The sequence below is a fragment of the Gadus chalcogrammus genome, chromosome 13 (genome assembly GCF_026213295.1).
Source record: "Gadus chalcogrammus isolate NIFS_2021 chromosome 13, NIFS_Gcha_1.0, whole genome shotgun sequence".
Taxonomy (NCBI): domain Eukaryota; kingdom Metazoa; phylum Chordata; class Actinopteri; order Gadiformes; family Gadidae; genus Gadus; species Gadus chalcogrammus.
Window position 1 is genome coordinate 16,548,760 of NC_079424.1, and position 21,477 is coordinate 16,570,236.

At 46.1% G+C, this 21,477-nt stretch overlaps 2 protein-coding genes across 3 annotated transcripts; one reads left to right on the forward strand and one right to left on the reverse strand.

Moving 5' to 3' along the window:
- Nucleotides 1-3,281: 3,281 nt before the first annotated feature.
- Nucleotides 3,282-6,991, reverse strand: fam83d (family with sequence similarity 83 member D). The gene is made up of 4 exons (XM_056605929.1): nucleotides 6,403-6,991; nucleotides 5,188-5,355; nucleotides 4,959-5,083; nucleotides 3,282-4,809 (listed from the first exon to the last, which is right to left on the reverse strand). Exons 1-4 carry the CDS (start codon nucleotides 6,880-6,882, stop codon nucleotides 3,807-3,809), a joined length of 1,776 nt encoding a protein of 591 aa, XP_056461904.1. The 5' UTR covers nucleotides 6,883-6,991; the 3' UTR covers nucleotides 3,282-3,806.
- A 927-nt stretch (nucleotides 6,992-7,918) lies between these two features.
- Nucleotides 7,919-21,063, forward strand: zhx3a (zinc fingers and homeoboxes 3a). 2 transcript variants are annotated; one of them, XM_056606318.1, is made up of 3 exons: nucleotides 7,919-8,237; nucleotides 16,924-19,850; nucleotides 20,698-21,063. In XM_056606318.1, the coding sequence occupies exons 2-3, from the start codon at nucleotides 17,134-17,136 to the stop codon at nucleotides 20,729-20,731; spliced, it is 2,751 nt and encodes a 916-aa protein (XP_056462293.1). In that variant the 5' UTR covers nucleotides 7,919-8,237; nucleotides 16,924-17,133; the 3' UTR covers nucleotides 20,732-21,063. The 2 variants fall into 2 exon arrangements, with proteins under 2 accessions (XP_056462293.1, XP_056462294.1); XM_056606319.1 differs by lacking the exon at nucleotides 20,698-21,063 and having other exon boundaries at nucleotides 16,924-19,854.
- The last annotated feature ends 414 nt before the right edge of the window (nucleotides 21,064-21,477 follow it).

The window sequence follows — 21,477 nt, forward strand, 5'->3', positions numbered from 1 at the left end:
CACCAGCAATTGTTTTAGCTGTCTTTAGTTTTTTTTGTTTTTTAATTAAAAACAACGACCGGATTTCCGAGGTCCATCCAAGCTGATTTAAGTTGACCAATGAGTGTGTGTATGTGTGTGTGTGTGTGTGTCTGTGTGTGTGTGTGTGTGTGTGTGTGTGTGTGTGTGTGTGTGTGTGTGTGTGTGTGTGTGTGTGTGTGTGTGTGTGTGTGTGTGTGTGTGTGTGCGTGCGTGTGTGTGTGTGTGCGTGTGTGTGTTTCTGTGTGTCAGTGTGTCTGTCTGTTTGTGTATATTTGTTTTTAAGCTGATAACAAGTAAACAAGTAGACAAGTGTGTGTGCTTGTGTGTGTGTCCGTGAGCGTGTGTCTGCATATTTGTTTAGGTGCAGGGTAAATGTAAGTGTAAAATACCAAGTAAGAGGCTTTGCTGTTTTTATTGGTGCCAAACGGTGCCCTGGGGAGAGGCAATAGCTTACGTTCTGACTAATGAAGGTACGGTAATCAAGCCTCAACCTCATCAGCCACAGTTGGTCTAATTGAAAGCCTCACTTGTAGAGACAAGGATTCACTCTGTCAACCTGCTTCTGCAAGCAAAACTAGCCCAGAAACTTGGAATCAGATGACCTCTAGTAGTTATGTGACCTGCCCCGCACAGTCGACATCTTCCAGAACCAGAAACAGCAGCGAGCATCGACAGTCTCTTGATGGTTTTACCCACTCTGTTTCCTGCTGTGTTCACTCACTCAACCTCATGTAGGGTAAGGGTTAGGGTCCTATTGAAAATTAAATCTGGGTATATTTTAGTGATGTTTTGTGATGTGTGTGGCATGCAGATGATGAGCTGATCAATACAAGGCAATGAGAGGGGCAGTATAAACCTAACCTGTGATGGACACAAGGATATTTAATTGGGAGGCTTGTGTCATCCCTGCTTTTTGTTGTCCATTGGGACACCGTAAGGGTGAGAGGCTACATGACCATCAAACTAACTAACACTCATTTATTTGGGCAAATCAATAGGCGGTTCTTCTTTTATACATTTTATAATGATTTCAATCAAAATGAATGAATGAATCAATTTATATTGAATTATACATTCATTGTTGCTTTGCTTGACGTTAAATGACTACCACAGAGTGACATAGATAGGTTGAACTATTACATTAAAAAAACCTGTTTTTCTATAAACCAATATGAAGTAGAAATTGTAAAAATGTTTTGCCAGAACAAGAGTTATAATAATCAGTATAAGAAATTCCTTTGAAACATAATGGATAATCATAACAGAAAGACATCACTTGGTGGCAGTGTCTACTTTTTCTAGCCACCTCGTAATCATTTAAAAAACGAGTATACGCCTATAGTGATTCCAGTTTATTGTTATACAAAGACTCCCAGGCAGAGGATGTGTCTGTGTTTTTATATATATATATATATATATATATATATATATATATATATATATATATATATATATATATATATATATATATATACATAATCATATATATTTATATGTATACATAATCATATATATATAAATAAAATAATATAAAATACGTACAATTCATCAAGCTAATATTTACCCTTAAATATTGCGTAATTCTAAACGCACATTTCGGTATGTATCCTAATATCAAGACGGATTTTCTGAAAGGTAGCACGCGCTTCAATTCATTTCCAATTACAGAGCTCTCTCTGGTGGCTGAGAGAAGTCATCGACGCGCCCTTGAGCACAAATGCCCTATGAATGTAGTTGACAAAAGCAATTGAAGCCCTGGAAATATTTTGCACATTGTCACGTTATTAGGAAGAAATTTACCAACGAGCGGAAAATAATCTGCGCGAATTGTTGTGTGCTGTGCGGGTCCCCTACTGTTTCGTTCATTAGCACACGACTGGATGTCTCGCAACAGCCAATTAAAATCAACCACCCTCCTCTCATACATTAACACCACTCCATTTACTCGTAGAACAATTCCCTTAAGTGCACGATTTTTACATAATAAATACGACAGCGTTTTGATGTGCCTGACTTGCGAGAGATGCGCACACCCATGATAGTCACACACACACACACACACACACACACACACACACACACACACACACACACACACACACACACACACACACACAAAAACACACACACACACACACACACACACACACACACACACAATTAATCACACACACACACACACACACACACACACACACACACACACACACACACACACACACACACACACACACACGCGCACACACACACACACACACACACACACACACTTGCTGGCCAAACTCCCACTCCCACATTATTTTGTGAACAGCTCCATTTAGGCTCGCATACAACTGATAAATTGAGCTAAATCAATCAGTATTGGCAGTGATAACCTTATTTGGAATATTACCTACTTCCTGATCTACCACTACCTGCTGTGGTCTCGGCAATTAGAAACTATGTCGATATTATAATTGCTCCATTGTTCCAATTTATTATACCAATTATATCTATAATTATTATCTATAGAGTTTGAATAAACATAAGTAGTGTTTTCGTACAATGCAAAAAAATTGCAATTGAAATAATAGAAATTATGACAATATGGCAATTATAATAATAATTACTGGCCTCGCATGACAGCAGTATTAGGGCATTTTCCCATAACACATAATTTTATAAATAACATAATATAAAAACACTCAAATATAAATAGTGAGAGCAAAGCTACAAAAAGTATAGGTTGGCACCAGTGTTGTGTGTGAAACAGTGAGTTATCTGTTGCTCTCCTTCGTGCCTCGTTCTCCTCCCTCGCCCTTAACCTCCCAGTGTTCTGAACTCTCTCTCTCTCTCTGGCTCTCTAGTATCAGCTGCCATGCCAGCACCTCAGGTGATGTCTGCCAACCAATCAGAGGAGTGCACAGAAGCAACAAGGCATGGTGTTGATTCTCTCTGGCAACTTTCCCTCTGAACTATTTGTTAAACATTGAATGCACATTAAACTAATGTTAGCCAGAGAGAGCAAAAGTCAAGAAAGTCTCAGTCAATAGAGTGAGGAAAACATACCAGAAGGGGATAGAATAACTAGTGGAAATTGTTGTTAGCCATCTCTGTGCTTTATCTTGTAATTCTTCCAACTAACTACTCATTCTCATGTTTCATGAAACAAGTTTCATTTTTGTCTTTGAGTTCTTATTTCTTATTGCTAGATAAGAATGTAATGGAACTTTTCAAACACACATGCTTTGTTAATTTTATGGAATGTGAGTAAGGCATCAAAGACGTTCGTAATACTGTAACTATATCAGAAAGATATTTTTGATCATAGAATGAGATTTATTCTGGAATGTTACCATGTAGTTACAGCAGGTACAGCATTTTCCAAGTGCTACATTATATTAACTATACAGATTCTTTTTAGGTTCAAATTCATTAGTCTAACTACGTTTTGAAGATACTACCTTTCTCAGTAGAGGGTATCACTTACAACAACAAAGACCAAAGCATTATTGCACTTTTTCTAACTCGATTTCTGGGTGGTCTTAATTAATCCGCTTTGGTATTGCATCATCCCAGCCTCCGACTCCCACACACACAAAAGAACAAAAGTAAAAAAACTTCCAGACAAGAAAACACGTAGACATAAAAAAGGCACAGGATTGAGGTACATAAAGCCACTCTTTCAGAAAAGTATAGTAGTGTTAAATTCCCCAGCACACCCTAAAATCAACCATAAAAACCCTCCATCTTCTCCTGAATTGTACTAAAATCGTTTAACTCTTTGCAGTGTATAAGAGAGATATTTAGTGGAGACATCTGGCTCTTGGCCAAGTGCCCACGCTCACATGTTCCCCAGGCAGCATCCCGGCACTCTGCTCCTTCCCACACTCTCGCTGGGCCCTGGGCCTCACTGCTGCCGCGGCTGTGGTGTGGCTGACGTTGGTGACATCCGCCAGCTCCCTCCTCTGGGACAACACGCTCACCATGCTCTCCAGCCTGCTGCGGATGGACGAGTAGTGGAGCTGGCGCTCTCTGCTAAGCTTGGTGAAGCAGTCCCGGAGGCTGGCGTCGGCGTTAGGACCTGCTGCTGGGTCGCGGGTCACGACCGGAGACCGGGGTCCCGACACCCGCCGGGTTGGGGAGACGGGGCCGAGCCCCCTGGGGGGAGAACCGGCTGGGTACGGGGTGGGGCTCGTTGTTGGCTCGCGGTTGGCTGTTGTGGCGGTGGTCGTGGATGGCTCGGCGGTGGGCGATGGAGCAACAGTGTTCTCTGGTGCGTGGTGAGGGCCGTTCGGGTGGCCGAGGCCCCTGGGGTCGGTCTGAGAGCCACAGTCCACCATGACACAGCGAGCCTGGGTGGCGACCTCGCTGGGGGCATCTGGCGTCGGGGCGGTTGGAGGCTCGCTGTGGATCTCTGGCATCTCCTCAATGTGCTGCGGCTGGTTCTCCGCCCACTCATCCCCGAGCACGGAGGAGCCTGACCCGGCCTCTCCGGTCAGGGGGTCACGGGGGGGCTGGCCGTCCGGCGCCAGGGCCCGCGGCTCTCGACCAGGCGTGCTGGTCAGGAACAGCATGTGTGCGCCGGCTCCGGCTCTGGCGCTGTGCGGGGAGGACATGGCGTTGGTGTGTTTGAGGAGGAGGAGGCGCTCGTGCCCGCCGCTGGTGCGCGCCCTTGGGGGGGCCGGGGTGCTGAGGGGCAGCGACTGGGCGTAGAGGATGCGGAACTCCTCGTCGAATTTCTCTGTGATCTGGCCAGAGAGCTCCACCAGGTTGCTGCTGTTCAGGCGCCCGTCGGTCCAGTTGAACCTGCCGACACCAAGAACATCAATCCTTATCCGGCAACAGCACTATTTGATGAGGTGAGTGTTTGACAGTGGAACAGAAACCCGTCACCACATTGTGCCAGTATAGCTATGTCTCCCGTTTCAGGGAGGGAGGGAAACCTGGTGAACTACCTGTAGGAACCGGTTGCCACGCGGTTTCCATCAATAAGCATGAAGCGCTCGTGGACCTTTCCAGATATACTGGCTCCAGATCTCAGGTAATATGTTGTGCCACGGAGAGATCGCACCCTCATTTGCTGTATGAAAGAAAAAGGCAAAATAAATTAATACAAAAGATATGTTTCCAATTGTCCTGGGGCAGGCAGAAAAACACCACCCTGTGTACACATGGCTGACATACCCGCAGGTCGTCCAAACGGATGCCGATATCGTTGCACATCTTCAGGAAGGCAGAAACGCTGGTTTGGTCGAGGAGGACGTAGACTGGCACATTTCGGCGGGTGCATGCCTCCTGAAGATCTTTGAAGATATCCAGGTCTGTGAGTGAGTCGGTAACTATGGCAATCACCTGCAATGGAAAAGTACCAAGGTAATACAATGAATTTCATTTGAGACTGCAGCCTTGCAGTACTAGATGGGGCACATGATTGGGTTTTTTATTTTATTATTGGCAAATTCAAGGCCCTCGTTCAAACACGCGGCGCAGTGGGACTCTGTCACACACGCACCATGTAATGTGCACTCTGATGAGCTTTCTATCGACTCTGGTCTGTTACCATGGCAATGAGCTGTAAAGATTGGTCAGCAAACAAATCATTTCTGTGCTGGAGACAAGTGGGCCCATTGTCTTCCCAAATGTTGGAGCTGCGCTGCTTAAAATAATATATTTATTTATTTGGGTTGATCTTTGCTGGGTATGATATTAAATGCAAATTCATATAATACAGGCTTACCCATCTCTTCAGCCATTGTAACGGACAAACCTTCAAGATGTTAACTCTTATATGTGTTGTATGATTTGTATAAGAGAAAATATGTTAAATAGTACACATACAATACAAAGACTTAGATACATTCCTACTCATAAAGAAGCATACGTAGAGTTTTGCTGTTCTATTCATTCCGCGCCGATTCGAGCACGTTCCTTTTTTATGACGCTCAAGTTGCAGGTTGGGGCACATAATGAGGGCGTAGCACGGGCACATCTCCCTTTTGAAGTTGACAAGCATATCCAACATTAAGGAACATATTCTTTCCCAAATTCGTTGGAATGAATCATGAATCCACTAGGACACGCGCACACACGTACAGTATATATATATATATAGGTGTGTGTGTGTGTGTGTGTGTGTGTGTGTGTGTGTGTGGCCTGGAAGTCTTGAACATGGCCACGTCCATTCGTGATATAGTAAATCCAATGTACAAACCCTTTAGGCCTGCATATGAAGTTAGTTGGTGTGTGTGTGTGTGTGTGTGTGTGTGTGTGTGTGTGTGTGTGTGTGTGTGTGTGTGTGTGTGTGTGTGTGTGTGTTATAACTTATTACGATATAATTAATAATTGCATCCAAAAACGACACGATAAGCGTTTACTCTGCATTTTTGGCAATATCCGTACCTCTTTTGCACTTTTAATCATTCGTCGTGCAGCTTCCTTGCAGCTATAAATGCACTCTCCGTAGCTTGGCTGAAAATGTGCAACAGCACGGGTAACTCCTCGGTAGGAGCCTGTAGTAAAAGCTGGCCAGCCGACTTCCAACAGCGGGGGGTCAACATCGGAGATCTCGGGGAAATATGTAACGGAGGAGCAGTCCATTGAACTGCTAACTGACTGCTCAAAGTCATCCCCGTGGATCGAGTGGCACCGAGGGACCACAGCACTCCGCACTAACCGCTGTATTTCCTCATCCGAGATGAAGTTGGGAATTCTCTCTTTTTTGAGAAAGTCTATAAACTTGTCCGTCCCGCAGGAAACAAGCTCCTCCAAAGCAAGTCGGTGACTTTCGTTGTACAACTCTTGGAGATTCAAATCGTTTGTCTTTTTGGTAGCCCACTTTGCGGGTGAATCTTCTAAACATTGCGACAAGGCCGCCATCATTAGAACTTTTAAAATGAGTCCGCAACGTATCAGGTAGGCCTAAAAGGTGACGAGGATTCACGGTACGAAATTTGTATTTTAGCTTTTTCCCTCTGCTCCTGCCCCTCTGCTGGTGTCGAAGATCAGCATTGGCTGGCCCGTTGTCGTCAACGCACACTTGCGCTCCGGCCATGCATTGTGAGACTGTCACTCTGGGCCAAGTTGACGCTCATTGGCTCATTTGGAGGCAAACAAACCTAAAGTACATCCCTCTTTGACTCACCCATCTCTGGTTACTACTGTAGCCTACAACACCCACAACAGCCACATGGAATGAACGAGATTAATCAATGACTGACGTGGAAACTGATTTTACGCACACTATAAAATCATGCACGCCTATGTTATAAATGATTGTACGTCCCATATAGCCAGTTAGATTATACTCATGTATGTATGTATGTACATGTTATGGTATTATTGTTTACGTTGTAGTGTCTTCGGATGGTTCCCAATAAATCAAATCAATGTGTGGAATTCACTTAGTCAATAATGGGTTCTAATGAAAATGCTATGATTGTGATCTTCCTATTAGGCGCCATGGCGCTTAAAGTATTTTTCATTGGAAGCAAGTGCTATGTATTGCAAATATTGGATTCGATTTGACAAAGGTATTCAGAAACCGAAAGTAATTTTAAGTGTTTGTGTTTTAGAAAGATGGTGTGCTGTAGACAGCATACAGCAAAGCGTACGCCGCGCGTCTTGACGCATGGAAGGCCAAACAAGGTCACGAGGGTTATCAAAATGATTATTATGTGAAAATCTTTAAAATGTATGCCTCACAATGTTTACATAAAAAATACATTAGGGTTCCCAAAGCGTGTGGTGGATACAGTAAAAACCAAAATCCCTCGCCATATATTTCACCCGTTTAGCCCTCTCCGTGGCGCCATTGTATACGTAGACGCTCCGAGACCTTACCCTAACAACATACCCAAATGTGCCTGTGCCCAATGTACGTATCACCCTCCCTCCCCCTTACAATCCCCGTCCCCTCCCCGCCCTTTCCAAAATTTAGATGAAAGGGCTTTTGGATTTTGGGTGACGCTTTGAATCACGTGTTCATAGGAAATACACTCGCTATAATTTTGGCTGCCTCGTCCTGCGCCGCCGACCATAGTTGTTTGCTGTCCATACTGTGTACCAGGATAGGTAATGTACCTTGCATGTGGTCACTAGCGAGTTCACGCCAGTTCACCGGGTTCACTTGAGGAGACATCCCACCCCCTCCTCTCAAAGCTGAACGAAGGGAGCTAATCTAATATTATTCATTTATATATTAATGTCGGATTCCGTCTCCCGGGCCAACCATTAAGGTAAGAATAATATGTAACAATCCAACGGTCATACTTGTTATTACGGGTGTGCGATACCAAGTTGTGGCCAGAAACTAATGCCTCGCTTTTGCATGTTATATGGTGCTGTAGTCTAGGCAGTTTATATCAAGTCGCCAATGTATAAAATGGCGACAGTAGGTGGGGGGTGGAGGGTGTGCGGAGTAAGGATTTTTTTGGGGAATATTCATTAGGCTTTATCTTTGCTAGAGTAGCCGATCTGTGGTGAGAAGTAAGCTGAGAGACAGTGTTTGCCCACAGCCGTGCGAAGTGAACGGGTTAACGCGCCAGTTTGCTACACTTACGAGAAGAATGTATTCATCGACTCGTTTGCGCTCTCGCACGCTATAGAATGTGACGTATCTCCTTATTTTATTAACCAACGCGGCGAATGTTTCCTTTTGCCTTAAAGTGAGGACTTTCGCTTCTGAAAAAATACAAACTTCAAATAGTAGCCATAGTCATCGTCAGATTAATTTAGTCTGGGTCCACGAATCGTATCTGCATACTAAATACTATTATGAATTCCTATTGATTTTTAACTCCCTAACAAATCATTTTTTTTTCTAGAGCAGTTAGGCAGGCCCTTATCACCACGTACAAAACTATTTCATTTCCTCCTCTTCTTTTAAGGCTTGTCGCGGCTCCTCATAATACATACCATAAAAATTCCCTCTAAACAACGTTGTCTATATCGGCTGCATAATGGTTACAAATTCACCTCTGTCTGAAAACCCCTTTTCTGAGTAATGATGATATAATATTACTCGTGCTCACGCAGTCCAATGTATTTTTAGCAACATGTACTGTATGAACATACATGACATGTTGGTGTAACGATGATTGCCATGTGTCTCCCTTTCCCCTGAGGGGAGGGACCTCTTTGCTGACTAATGTTGCCATGTGTGGGTCCTGTGTCCAAAACATCTGTCACCAAAAAAACCCGTATTGGCCAAGCAGCAAGAACAGCAGCCCTTTTCATTTGTAATAACCCTGTGACTTATATATGGTCCATTTGAGACCTGACAATTACCACATATACCACATTTCTTTTTGTCAATTTTCTGGCAACTCCCCTGTTGCCAGGAGTGTCCTAACAGAATATATCTCAGCTTTAATGTGCTGGTGCAAGCTCTGTGTAATCCACACAACACAAGCATATCCCTGCTTCATTCACATTCTTCACTCTGCAGGTGTGATTGCAGACACAACAAAGGGGGAGGATGGGGGGGGGGGGGTTCTGTCACTTGCCAAGCCTGAACTGAGCCGGGCTCTCCCGCTTTGGGTCCAGGGAGTAAGGTGCCTGTGGAGGGGCTTCTCTCCTGAACGAAAGCCGGTGCTGCACTGGGGGAATGTCAATCGCCTTTGTGGGTGCCTGGGAACGCTCCCCCCCCCCGCCCCCCCCTCTCCTGCCTTCCCTCCACCGCACCCTGCCCCTCCACCCCACCCCCCTTCCCGGAACTGTTCTAATGAGGCCACGCATATTGCCTTTCATCCCTCACTCTCTGCAATTAGGAACAGCTCACAGTTTTAGTTATGGCCAAAACACAGAGGGTTTGTATACACAGATACAGGGTAATGGGTCCGGTGGGCCCACTCACCTCTGCAAATATAAAAAGGCACCGGCAGCATACTTTGCCCTGTGCTGCTGCACTTACACCATACTGTACTTTAAGGATCTCAGCGTTCCGGCGCAGAGAGACGCCGGCAGGGCCGGCATTGTGTTGTGGCCCCCGACGGTTCACCACTGCTCTCCTGTCAGGGAGGGAGACAGAGGAAGGTCATGTGGTCGTGATTTGCTGTTTAAGCTGACATCAAGTGTATAACATTCCTCAAGTTGGGAGGAAAATCAACTGTAATGCCAGCCACATCAATTTCCTGGCTGTTTTCGAACAAAACATCCATGAAATGTCTCCTGTTCCGAGCAGAATACTTCACCCGTTGTCCTTATTTGCCTTTTGTAAATAGAACAAACAAAAGACAGAAGAAATGTAATTTTACACACACATTTACTTTTAGTTTTGGCTTGGTATTTGCTTCGTTCCCCTCGCATAGTAGTACATATCAAATCCAGAGGTTTGCCTCTTCTCATACAGGCTTTGGCGTGTGTGCGCAGTTTCAACCCTGAAAGAAGCCTCCCAATGCTCACACCATGGAGAGAAGAGAGGGCAAGGGGCTCATGAGCAACGGCCACTTTAGTGCACAAAAAGGTTCAGGTCAGCAGGAGCTGGCATTTACCAAGTTCTGGCAGTTGAAAAAAGAGCCTCTGGTGTCAGCCATCTTAGGGATGGACCGAGGAGCAACGTGCCGCGCGGCGCCATCTTTCTTTCTTGCTTTCTTTTTATTTTTTTTAAGTTGCCAAATCAATGCCTGTAGTCTTGGCGACAGAACTGAAGGACTTATTTACCCAAAAGTGGTGAAAAAAGGGATGCATGAGTCAGTGTTTTCTTCTTCCCCAGCGTGCACCAAGGTTTATTTGTCTGTCATTCATCAGGGCCACAGTAGGGTTAGGGGAACAATGTAGGTTTTCAATGGCGCTGGCTTTAATAGGAGACGACACAGGGCTTCAGGAGAGATGCGTCGAGATGTGGCGCCCGGACCTCTGTCCTGATTTACACTCACGGTCGGCACCTCCTTCTTTTATTCTATATAATATGGCGCTTTCTTCCCTCCGATTATGTTTCAGGTTTTTCTCTCTGTACGTTTTTTTTCCGGCTGTTTGTTAGTGAACGGCGGTTTGCCGTCGTATACAATGCACGCCCGGGAACGCAAATCCGGTGCCATAAACACCAAGGCAACAGAGGAATACGGCATGTTTCTGTGTCTAGAAAATAAAAGTCCCCATTGACCTCAACCAAGTGATGTGAAAACAGACTAAACCATGAATGCACTTGTTTAAAGATGTCTGCCAGGCCCATGTGGATTAAGTTTTGTCCTGCACTGGACTCAGCCTTAGGAATTGCATGTGTGTGTGTATTTGTGTGTCTGTACCTTGAGTCAGACTGTGTGTGTGTGTGTGTGTGTGTGTGTGTGTGTGTGTGTGTGTGTGTGTGTGTGTGTGTGTGTGTGTGTGTGTGTGTGCGTGCGTGTGTGTGTACCTTGCCTCCTTATGTGGGTGTTAGTGTGTGCGTGTGCGCCCGTGTGTCTTGAGGTTGGGTGGGTGTGGGCGAGTGGCCCTTCTGTGTGTAGTGTTGTGGGGGAAGAGAGGGGTTGCCATGGCGATTTTAACACATGAGTGGCACCGCCGACTGGTCTCCCAGCGGACGGGACTGCAGGCATGGAGGTAGAGCCGGGGTGGGCGGCCAGGGAGCGAGACCAGGGAGGGAGGGAGGGGTGTATGTTGAGGAGGTTGAAGACGTCTGACAACACCTGCGACCCAAGCAGGGGACACGCACACACAGATACACATAGACACACACACATTCACACCCACTGACCACAAACATACACATAGACCCACACATACACACACATACATACATACACGCATTCCTACCGCACACACGTACCGAACACACACACACACACACACACAGACACAAATAGACACACACACACACACACACACACACACACACACACACACACACAAATAGACACACACACACACACATATACACACACTCTTGCAAAGTACACACACATACATACACTCAAACACACATACGCATATGGACTGCACATAGACACACACAAACATATTAACAGCACTTACCGAGGAAGATTGGCAGCAGTGTTTGGGGCATGGGTGTGTGTGTAGTGGGAGGCTGTATTAGCGCAGAGGCTAGCGACCCCATGATGACTCTTGATTGTTCCCTGCCACCGTTTGTTCCTTCATGGCCAGCCAGCGTACCCCACCGGACCAAAGATGGCCCCCCCTCCCCATCCCCAGCCCACAAAACACACAACTTGCTCTCCATGCGGCCGGTGAGACGGGACCCAGGAGACACCCACGTCTCCGCAGTGGACAGGACCAGCCAAAAAACCCAAATAAAATACCCCCCGGAAAAAACGCGTGCCACTCAGAGTTGCCGAGGCCGGATCCCACTTTTGTAAAGGACATGTTGTTTCAAGTCCGCTTCACTGTGTAATTCCCCAGTAATTGCTATCTGTTTCTGGCTCCTATTCGGGTGTCCAGCTGATCCTCTCACATGACGTTAATCTATTTAATGGATGCTTGGCAGAAGAATTCTCTCCCTCGACAGATTTGGGGATAATTTAAATATATCGGACGTGAGTTCCCCCTAGCTACGCTGCCTCTCAGCCATCATGGCAGTGGATTTTATACAATACAAAAAAAAATACAAATTGATATTGAACAACATTCTCAAATATTGGAACTAAACGGTGTAATATTAATAATAATAATGATATCACTGGCGTTTTTTTCATTCGTCTGGTTTCCATTTCCGACATCAAGGGACCTGAAGCAGATTCTTTACTTCAAAGATTTAAGATTTCAAAATGGTGCAGGTGTTAAATATTATTCAGGGGAGGCTTGAAGTGTGTGTGTGCGTGTGTGTGTGTGTGTGTGTGTGTGTGTGTGTGTGTGTGTGTGTGTGTGTGTGTGTGTGTGTGTGTGTGTGTGTGTGTGTGTGTGTGTGTGTGTGTGTGTGTGTGTGTGTGTGTGTGTGTTTGTGCGTGTGTGTGTGTGTGTACGTGCGTGTGTGTGTGTGAGTGTGTGCGCCTGGAATATTGAAATGGCGCTGCGTGTCATTATCATCAGTCACCCCCCCCCCCCCCCCTCCTCAATTCACTCCTAACTGTCTTCACTTCCTATTCCTTTGTCCTTCCTTTTCCTTCCATTCTACTCACCTATTTCTGCGACGAGCCCCAAGACAAATGGCCCAATCGCTGTGGCGTTCGTGTCCGCTGTAGGTGACCCCCAACACATCGGTGGGTTTTTTTTCTGATTTCACTGGAGGTGTTTGTTGATTGAATAGTAATTTCCAGCGACCGCCCCACAGCGCGCCTCTGCCTTCCATTTTGTAGTAGCCCACTTCAAATTGGAGATGTTTTTTTTTTTTATAAATACTATAATTACTGAAGCAATTTATGTGGCGATGAAAGGAACGAAGTGCCTTTTTCATGTTTGAAATTGATTTATTGAAAGAGGAGCAGCGCACTGTTTGTAATTTAAAACTGTGGAGCAAGTGATCAATTATTAATGAGATGTAAATATAATGTTGTTAGGGAAATGTTTAAAGGGTGCGAGAGGGAAACCTCATGGTAAAACAAATCACTGTGACATAAAATAAGACAAGAGGGTAGCGAGGGAGTGGGACGCGTGTAATATAACCAGGTTTATACACCCCAAAAAATGGTTGTTTATTTTGTATTGGGTGGTCGTTAACACACATCCCCGTTGGCCCCTCGTGGCTCCCGGAAGTGGAGAGAAGTCTGTCTGCGGTCCATCACCTTATTGCTTTTTCAATCCTCGTCCGCTCATGTGAGAAAGAAACCGCGCTTTTCTTTCCATGTATGCCAAGCAGCCGCTGGCAGGGCCGGCGCGGGGACATACGACACACCAGTGACTGCCATCGTCTCAACATTGTCTAGCTCGCCGGCTGAAACACGAGGACGGGCTTTTCAGAAAGCTCCTTTCAATGGCTCTCCATCTGCAAGGCCCTTGTCTTGTGTCTGATCGCACGTCTCCCTCGCCAGATAAAGCAGCCCATTCTTTTGATCGGTGACCTGTTTTTTTTGTTGTTTTTTTACATAAGTTTCCAAGCAAAAAAATGTGACTGGTTCTTTGGAGGTTTCACATGCAGCAAGGCGGGTTTTTCGCCGTTGTCTGTCCTGTCACGGAGAATCCCCCTGGGCCCGCTGTAGGATAGTACACCAGACAAGGCAAATTGCCTTGACCGAAATTGCCATCTCTGCAGCATAATTTTCCCCCCCATTTCAGCTATGTCCAAACATCTTGCGACTTATACTGTTCTGCCATTTTAAGAAAAGAAGGAAAAGAAAAACAGACAACATTATTTGTTTAAGAATGAACAATAGAAAATGCAAGCGGCAACCACATCAACAAGGACACCAAACGAGGACCAATCTCCCCATACAGAAAAAGAGTCTCTCGAATGGAAAAGCATAACAAAGGTCTCTCACACAGATGTTTTGGATGTGCATGATCAGATGCCTCTCTTGCGTGAGGACAGCCTTCCAAAATCCCTTTTAGTTCAGTGGAACAAACTCTGTGAACCCCTTGTCCTCACCAGGGGTTAATCGAGTGCGCTGTTGTGGAGAGAACGGGAGAGTATCATGACCTCTCCAGCGGCGTAACATACAGCACATGCACACGTCTGCGTGCACTGAACTAGGATTAGTGCATAAGATGCTCCTGACCTAGTTTTTTTGTTGTCGTTGTTGGAGTTGCTGTTCCTGTTTGTTGTGTTTGGTTACCGTTTTTTTTGGTCTAAAGGTCTGAAAAGGAATGAGGTTATCAAGGATACCTTGCAGTCTGTCTGGAGATCAGCGTGTCCTATTAGCTGGTTCTTTCATTTAGATTTTACGTTCGTCCTGGAACAGGTTGTTCATCTTTTATTCACCAGTGAGTCGGCTCTGGTGAGAGTGCACGGCAGGACTGCTAAACGCCTATGTATTAAAGTCCACTTTTTGCACATGTGCTAATGCTGTGAGACATACAATCGGTCACGAGTATGTGCCGTTTAAACACTGCGCCATCTCCATAATCCAGCATGAAAGGTTAAGGTGTGCTAAAAGCGCAGCATAAACAGGCTCTAAATTATGGGTTTTCCACGGAAAGCGGCAGGCTAAATGATATGGATCACTAATGACTGAGCGAGAGACGTTTTCAGCTGTGTGTCAAACAAAAAAACATTTGCGGGTCTCACAAAGCTGGGGAACGGTAAAAAGGAAGTGTGTGCGTGAGTGTGTGTGTTTGTGCAGTGTGTGTCGGGAGTTCACCGAAAGGGCATTGAAATGAGAGCTCTGACTTGCATATGTTTTATTATATTTTTCCAGGCAACATGTTTCGCATACTGTATCGTATGGGAAGATAACAATGGATATCTTTACCAATGATAAACAATCACTGGGCAGATATGAACTTTGCCTTGGCCAGAGCCATAAAAATCTCTATTAGATATGATATTACTTGTTTCCAGTGGGACCTTTATGAAGAGTTGAGCACTGTGAACACACTTTCTCACTATCCTCCAACCACCAGTGTTATTACGATGGGACAGGCAGCTTAGATATCATCTTCAATGCTTAAAGAGTCAAATATTGTATTGAGTCCTCAGACTGTATAGGCATGTAGGCAAGAATCCTCATACTACATGCAATTTATTAGAACATGCTACCGACATGACTATCTGGGTCAGGTACTAATCATATGATGCACCCATAGGGTTCTTTGCACTGCGTCATGATTGGATTGTACAATATAGCCTCTGTCAAATTTTAAATGTGGCTGGGATCCAATCTTGGCAGCATAGTCGCTGGCCTTAATGTGAAGCACATGATTGTGCGAAGCAATTTCCCAGTAAGTACACACTCACAGTTATAGAATGCTTGAATGTGTATCTGCACGCACTTGACCAATAGTCATACAAGGGTAGGTTGTTGTCATACATACAAACTATCATATGTTTGCTTTTCAGAAATATCCAAAAAGCCGGTCAGGTTGACCCAGTGTATTTCAGTGATAAACATTCACTAATTTTTTATTAATTCCCCTGTCAGGATTCTCATTTGCATTTGACACAAACTCCTAACATACCTTCAAAAATTTCATGAAACGTTTTCTAATGATTTTAATTAATAACGTGTCTGTAGTGGAACACTAAGCCTAAAAACAGTTATGAATATATTTTCACTTTTCCTTTGGTTGCTCATCACAATGTCACGTTGCTGGCAGCGTTGGACACATCTGGCACCGACAGAGTCAAATGAACAAAACACTTCAACTCAGTCGGGATCTCAGAATATGTGCAGCAAGGCAGGTGACGGTACTTAATCGCATTGTTAGCTTCTCCTTGAACACTTCTTGGTGTGGACAATTAACATTTTTCTAAATTACATCTCAACACTTCTGAAGGATGAACTCGGCAGTCCTTCATGGAAATAATGAAATGACTCGTTCCTTCAGTAATTAATGAGTCCTAATGTACTATGATTAAGAACAACAACGGAACCTAATTTACTTTGACGGAATCTTATACTTTAGTCAAATTCAAAAGGCCATATTCAAGATAGTTCTAGAAGTGGTTAGCAATGAGGATCCAAGGATATAACAGAAATCTACCAGGCCATCTGTTACAATCCTCCATTAAGGCAGAGTGTCTGATATGGGACTAATGAGACATGTGGACATGCTGCAGTGAGATATTTAGTGAAGCCTTTCACAATTCTTGTGGACATAATACATGTAAACACTGTCTCCCTAAAAATATTGATGCTCTGAAGAATTGTTTTCATGATTTATCTTTTAATATCAGATAATGGTCCCATGGGCCGGAATCCACGCCCCAGAACATGTCTTAACTAACAACAATGAACTTTCATTATTTCCTCTGTATTTCCAAATTTGGGGAAATCGCCAAGCTTGACTGGGAGACGAGTTATGCACTAATTTGAATGAAATTGATCTGCTAAATCTTTTTGACAATCTCTTTTTCATTTTAAATCTCTTATGTCCTAGGTTTCCAGCAGTCTACAAAGGCAAACTTGTCCATGGACCAGAAATCCTAAAGAGGCGGACCGGCCATCATGAAGCAACACTGTGATGTCATATTAACTGCTCCATGACACTAAACCTCTGTTTGACCTCTCCACTATCCACCCGCCCTCTGTTTCCATCAGACCGGACCTTCAACCAGTCACTCACACACACAACACACAGCACTGCACCATGGCTAGCAAGAGGAAGTCCACTGTGCCCTGCATGATACCATCCAAATCCAAGCACATGCGTGAGGAGATCATAATGGGCTGCCTGCCAGATCTCCTGCCCACAATCCCAGAAGATAGCATACTCAGCATCTCTGGAGACGGGTCCGGCCACAACCAACACACGTCCCCCAAACCACCCGAAATCAACAGGGGACAGAAAGGGGGCACGTACAGTTGCTCAAACTGTCGGTTTGAGTCCAGAGACCTGAACTACTTTCTGGACCACATGCATAATTGCCACATAGACTTCAGAGCACAGCCCACCTTCTACTGCCTCAACTGCGGGGTATCAGTTGTGCGTTTTGAGGCCCTGGCTCTGCATAACGCTAAGGCCCACAGAGGAATAATGCAAGGCTCCATCACAGCCTCCCTCCAAGTCAACAAGAGGGACGGGTTGACCACCGTGGAGCAAAGTCTCTTCACTGAAAGTGGGGAAGACTACAGAGAGTCTGGGCTGTCTCTCACCAAAACACCCATTGCAAAGATGATGAAAACCAAGGGAGAGCACAAAAAGATAGTGGTTTCCCACACTGTGGAGGTACGAAAGATAGACACTGGAAAGGATGTAGACCTCAACATGCTGACAAATGTGCCTGAACTCCAAAACGGGGCTCTCAATGTTTCTGGTGCCCCAGCTATGTCGAGGACTACCGTCACCCGCGTGACCACGACGACGTCCAATCAAGTCTTTCACCAGCAGACGCCTCCCCTTTACTCCTCCCATTCCTCCAATTCCTTTAAAGACCTTCCAAAGGTGATGATCCCTCTAAGCAGCATCCCGACCTACCATGCCGCCATGGACACCAGCAGCTTCCTGAAGACATCCTTTGGCAAGTTCCCCTATCCGACCAAAGCAGAGCTCTGCTATCTGACGGTGGTCTCAGAGTTCCCAGAGGAGCAGATCAAGTTGTGGTTCACCGCCCAGCGGCTCAAGCAGGGTATCAGCTGGTCTCCTGAGGAGATTGAAGAGGCCAGGAGGAAGATGTTCAACACTGTTTTCCAGGGCCAGCCACAGCAGAAGCAGCCGGTAGTGCCACAGCATGCCAGTCACATGGTCACCCACCGCACCGTCACCTCCCAGCCTGCCCTATTGGGCCCAGTAGGACCACACTACCCCATGCCCAATATCCCCTTCGGCAGTTTAAGGAATCGATCCACCGGGGTCATTACCACACAAGCTAACATGTCCACCAACCCCAAGGTCACGAGGGTCACCTACTCTGCTCCAGCCTACCCCCCAAAGTTTCCATCTGTTGTTAGAACGGCGCAGGTGCTGAGCAAGAACACCCACCTACCACCGCTTGAGCCAACTAAGAACAATGGCCTGGACATGGCTGGAGGCAGTGTCTGCGTCAGTAGCACTAGCAGCAGTCGCAGCAGTAGCAGCAGCAGTTGCAGCAGTAGCAGCAGCATCAGCAGTTATTCCAGTTGTAGTAACGGCGGGGAAACTGGAAAAAAGAAGCACGTGAACGGCAACAGCCCCACTAACGGAATGGTTACCTGCTCTAACAACACGAGCAATAATGAGGAGCACGGCAGCAACACGCACGTCAAAATGGACACTATACCCATGGAGATGGAAGGTGGTGCCACTACCAAGAGTAAAGTGATTGTGAATAACACCAGCATAACTGACATCCCCTGCAACACCTATAACAACAACAGCACTATGACTCAACACGAGCAGTCCCGGTTCACAAAGCCTAATGGCGACTGCAATAACTATACGAACCAACACACCAAAAACGGCAGTATAAGTAGTGATTGCCCCAGCACTACAGGTAACGACAGTGTTCCCGACTTCCCCAACCATGCAACCAGCAACTCCCCAAACGAAAGCACCAGCACCACTGTCATTACCAAGAGCTGCAGCAGCCTGTCGCCTCTGGAGGAGGGCCCGTTCACCAAGGACTTCCCCATCAAAGGCATGTCGATCCTGCAGCAACTCATCAAGGACGACCCCCCTGAGCAGGACCCGTGCTGTCCAGAGGTGAAGTTCGATCCCATCCAGATCAACCTGAAGAAACAGAAGATGAACGACCTGGAGCCTAAGTCAGATATGGATATTTTTGCGCCTTTAACAATGAACCCAGTTACATTCGACAGTCCCCTATCACAGCCGTCCTTTCCATCCCCCTGGGGCAATATGACCCCTCACCAGGTGCACATCCTCCGGCAAGTGTTCTGCGGCACACCCTGGCCCAGCAGCCAGCAGTACGAGGACCTAAGCATCATGACTGGCCTGCCCAAGTCAGAGGTGGTGCGTTGGTTCAGCGACAGCCGCTACATCCACAAGAACAGCCAGCGGAAGTGGCTGGAGAGCTACCAGCGCCTGCCAATGGAGTCGGAGGAGGCCAACGCCCGCGGAGAGGCTAACGGCCAGACGCCAATGGACCCACTGATGGTGCGGAGGAATTCCCCGGAGCAAGACAAGACCATGCACAACGAGGGAGCGGGAGCAGGCATCAACCTGTGTCAGCGCGAGGTGTGGCAGGATGCATACTCCCCGCTGCTCGGCCTGATGGGCTCCGCAGAGGCCGGGGACCGAGGGAGGCCCGGGACATCAGTGCCACCTGGGGTCCTGCAGGACACTTGGTTGGAGAGCGTCAAGGACCACCCGCAGCCAATGGCCAACCAGTCCTTCATGGAGCAGCAGACGGATGCCAGCCAGGCCAGGTAGGTCACAACGTCTGTCTCTCGGTTCGTTGTGTGATTTTTATCGTGTACAGTATAAAATATGTGCTGTTAATCTTAGCTGACATTCATCCGGTTAATGAGCCCCTGACCCTAGCCTTGTTGCAAGAATGTCCTTCGCCAGATTGTGGAATTGAACAATAAAAACACTTGCACACGATGAAGTTGTTAAGTACAGTAAAACCGGGTGGTTGTTGTGATGCACATTATAAACAGTGTGGTTGTAGGTCGAGTCCCATGATGAACAGGGTGTTTATGGTCTGATGTACACTGAACATGGGGATTGTAGTGCGATGTTAAACAGGGCGGTTGTTGTGATGTGCAGTATAAACAGGGTGGTTATTCTGATTGACAGTAGGAACAGGGTGGTGGTTGTTATGTGATGAATTGATGAACAGGGAAGTTGTTATGACTGACAGTGTAAAACAGGTAGGGGAAGGGCATATGGATACAGATAGGCAGCTTATTCAAGCAATCAAAGGTCCGTGTTTGAGTAGCTATTTATAGATCAGTAGGAGTCTGGGCTATTGAATTATAGATTGAGGGCATGCTAATATAGGTGAATAAATTATGACAATTGTCTTTGCTAAGATGGATTTTCCAAAGGGGCTTGTTTCCAATGGTCATCATCTGGATCCACAAAGCACCACATTATTCCCGCATTTATTATGAGAATGTTCGCTGTAGATTACACCACTTCATGTATGTGACATGTGACCTAGTGTGTGTGTGTGTGTGTGTGTGTGTGTGTGTGTGTGTGTGTGTGTGTGTGTGTGTGTGTGTGTGTGTGTGTGTGTGTGTGTGTGTGTGTGTGTGTGTGTGTGTCTAGGGATCGCCTGAGGATGGAGTTGCTAGAGGTGTGATGGGTCTGGCCGGCCCCCCACCAGAGGCGGGGCCCGTCGGCCCGGCCTGCTGCCCGGTCCCCCCTGGTGTGTGTGATCATCATGACAGCAGAAGTGATTGTAGCTGGACCGTTGGATTCTGACTGTAACTGTGAATATCCCCCTCTTCCTCTTCCTCCTCCTCCTCCTCCTCCTCCTCCTCCCTTACACCCCCCCCCCTACTCCACCACCACCCTCCGTCCCTCTCACCACCCACCTGCCATCACTTCCTGCCATCATCAAAAGAAAGAAACTTCTCACCTTTTTTGAGTCCTGTAATGTTTTAACGCCTTTTCATGCTTCTCTGTGGTCGTGTTGGGGGGGGTTGGGGTGGGGTGGGCTGGGGGGGGGCGGGGGGCGAACACGGAGCTCGGCCCGGGGGGAGCGACGGATCTAACGGAAGGAAAAAAAACAAAAGAGGGAAAGAAGACGCGCACACTAGACTTGGCATACTGACCCGAAAGAGAGGAAAAAAATAGGAGAATGGCAACGGATAATGTTTTGGGCAGAGGGAGAATTATATATAAATATATATATATGAATAAAACTGCACTATAAAAGATGGTTTGTACTGACTGGACAAACAGAAAAAAAGGATGTGTCAAGGAAATGTTCTTGTTAGCTTTGTGAACCTTTTATTTTTTACTTCTTTATTTTTTTTAGCAACCAGTACTTCAGCACTGCCTTGAATTGTACTTGTTTCCGTTACTCTGTTTGTTAAATTCTAT

What these genes read in the sequence shown, in the direction of transcription:
- zhx3a (XM_056606318.1), top strand. Translation starts at nt 17,134, where the DNA reads ATGGCTAGCAAGAGGAAGTCCACTGTGCCCTGCATGATACCATCCAAA. An exon ending in ACGGATGCCAGCCAGGCCAG is followed by an intron (nt 19,851 to 20,697) that starts GTAGGTCACAAC and finishes GTGTGTGTCTAG; the next exon opens with GGATCGCCTGAGGATGGAGT.
- fam83d (XM_056605929.1), bottom strand. Translation starts at nt 6,882, where the DNA reads ATGATGGCGGCCTTGTCGCAATGTTTAGAAGATTCACCCGCAAAGTGG. An exon ending in TCCGTTTGGACGACCTGCGG is followed by an intron (nt 5,084 to 5,187) that starts GTATGTCAGCCA and finishes TCTTTCATACAG; the next exon opens with CAAATGAGGGTGCGATCTCT. An exon ending in GTGGCAACCGGTTCCTACAG is followed by an intron (nt 4,810 to 4,958) that starts GTAGTTCACCAG and finishes TGGTGTCGGCAG; the next exon opens with GTTCAACTGGACCGACGGGC.